General features: G+C 41.7%; 1 protein-coding gene across 1 annotated transcript in view; it reads right to left on the bottom strand.

Annotated features, from left to right (window-relative positions):
* The window catches only part of kif14 (kinesin family member 14), a 16,529-nt gene that overhangs the window by 8,320 nt on the left and 7,160 nt on the right, over window positions 1–1,049 (bottom strand). The window contains exon 18 of the mRNA XM_005730314.1: window positions 316–448. Within this exon, the coding sequence (XP_005730371.1) occupies window positions 316–448 (133 nt within the window). The remainder of the gene's footprint in view (window positions 1–315; window positions 449–1,049) is intronic.

Here is a 1,049-nt window from a genome sequence, read left to right as displayed (position 1 = left end):
AAAGTGGAAAACTGTTCTGTGGTTAGACAAATTGAAATTTGAAGTTCTTTTAGATAAATGTGGAAACCATTTCTAAACTAGTCTAAAGAGGAGACGGACCATCTGGCTAGTCATCGCCGCCTAGTTCAAAAGCCTGCATCTCTGATAATATGGAGGCCCATTAGTGCTTTACATATTTACTAAGGATTATGCCTTCAGTGTACGTTGATATAGTGGCAAACAGCTTTTCTCTAATGCTTCTGCTGCTCAGGACAACTCTGCTTACACGATGTGATCCTTACTCCCAAACACGTTCAGTGTTGACTTAACTCTTACCATGTTGGGGTGTATGGTTTTCCCTTAAAGCTCTTTTCTTCTGAATCTCCTCCAGCTCCTTGCCGATCTTTTTCTTTTCCGCCTCCAGGGCCTCGACAATCCTCGCTTGGCGCACACGATGCTCTTCCATAGCCTTGAGTGAGTCATGGTAATGTAAACAACATTAAAAACCATCAGGGTAAAACATTCCGCCTGAAGCCAAGCTCCACGGTGGCTCAAAACGCATCCCAAATGGTTAAACATAAAGCCCAGAGTCAGCATATTTGCTAATGCTCATACATAACATCAGAAAACATGAGGATGAGCAAACGAAAGAGGTGATATAATTAATGAATATAGATTTCCGGTATGCCTACTTCCAGAAAAGCGAGAAGATGACTGCTTGAAAATATCACACATTTCGCCCACCTACTCCCTCCCGCCTACAGTCATAGGGGAAATAAAAGAAAAGGCAACAGTCTCTTTCTGGAAAACCTGATGGTACGGCGGTCACATTCCTGAGCTATTTTCACTTTCATCCATAAAAAAAATGCCATCAAAAAGTGATTGTTCAAAGTCCTGTTTAATTTTGCCCAATTCCCCTGCAAGGCCGTCTCCACCTTTACCTCATAATGTAGCACCTGAGATCCAAAGGGTTGCAAACACACAAAACCTTCACACAGGAGGCTTCCCATAAAGGCCGACTGGCCAAATGTAAATTGGGTGTGTAAAATATATATATATATATATATATA

Source organism: Pundamilia nyererei, unplaced genomic scaffold, assembly GCF_000239375.1.
Source record: "Pundamilia nyererei isolate P.nyererei 1_Seehausen unplaced genomic scaffold, PunNye1.0 scaffold00036, whole genome shotgun sequence".
NCBI lineage: Eukaryota > Metazoa > Chordata > Actinopteri > Cichliformes > Cichlidae > Pundamilia > Pundamilia nyererei.
The sequence above is the reverse complement of the archived record's forward strand: the minus strand, read 5'-3'. Positions and strand labels throughout refer to the sequence as shown.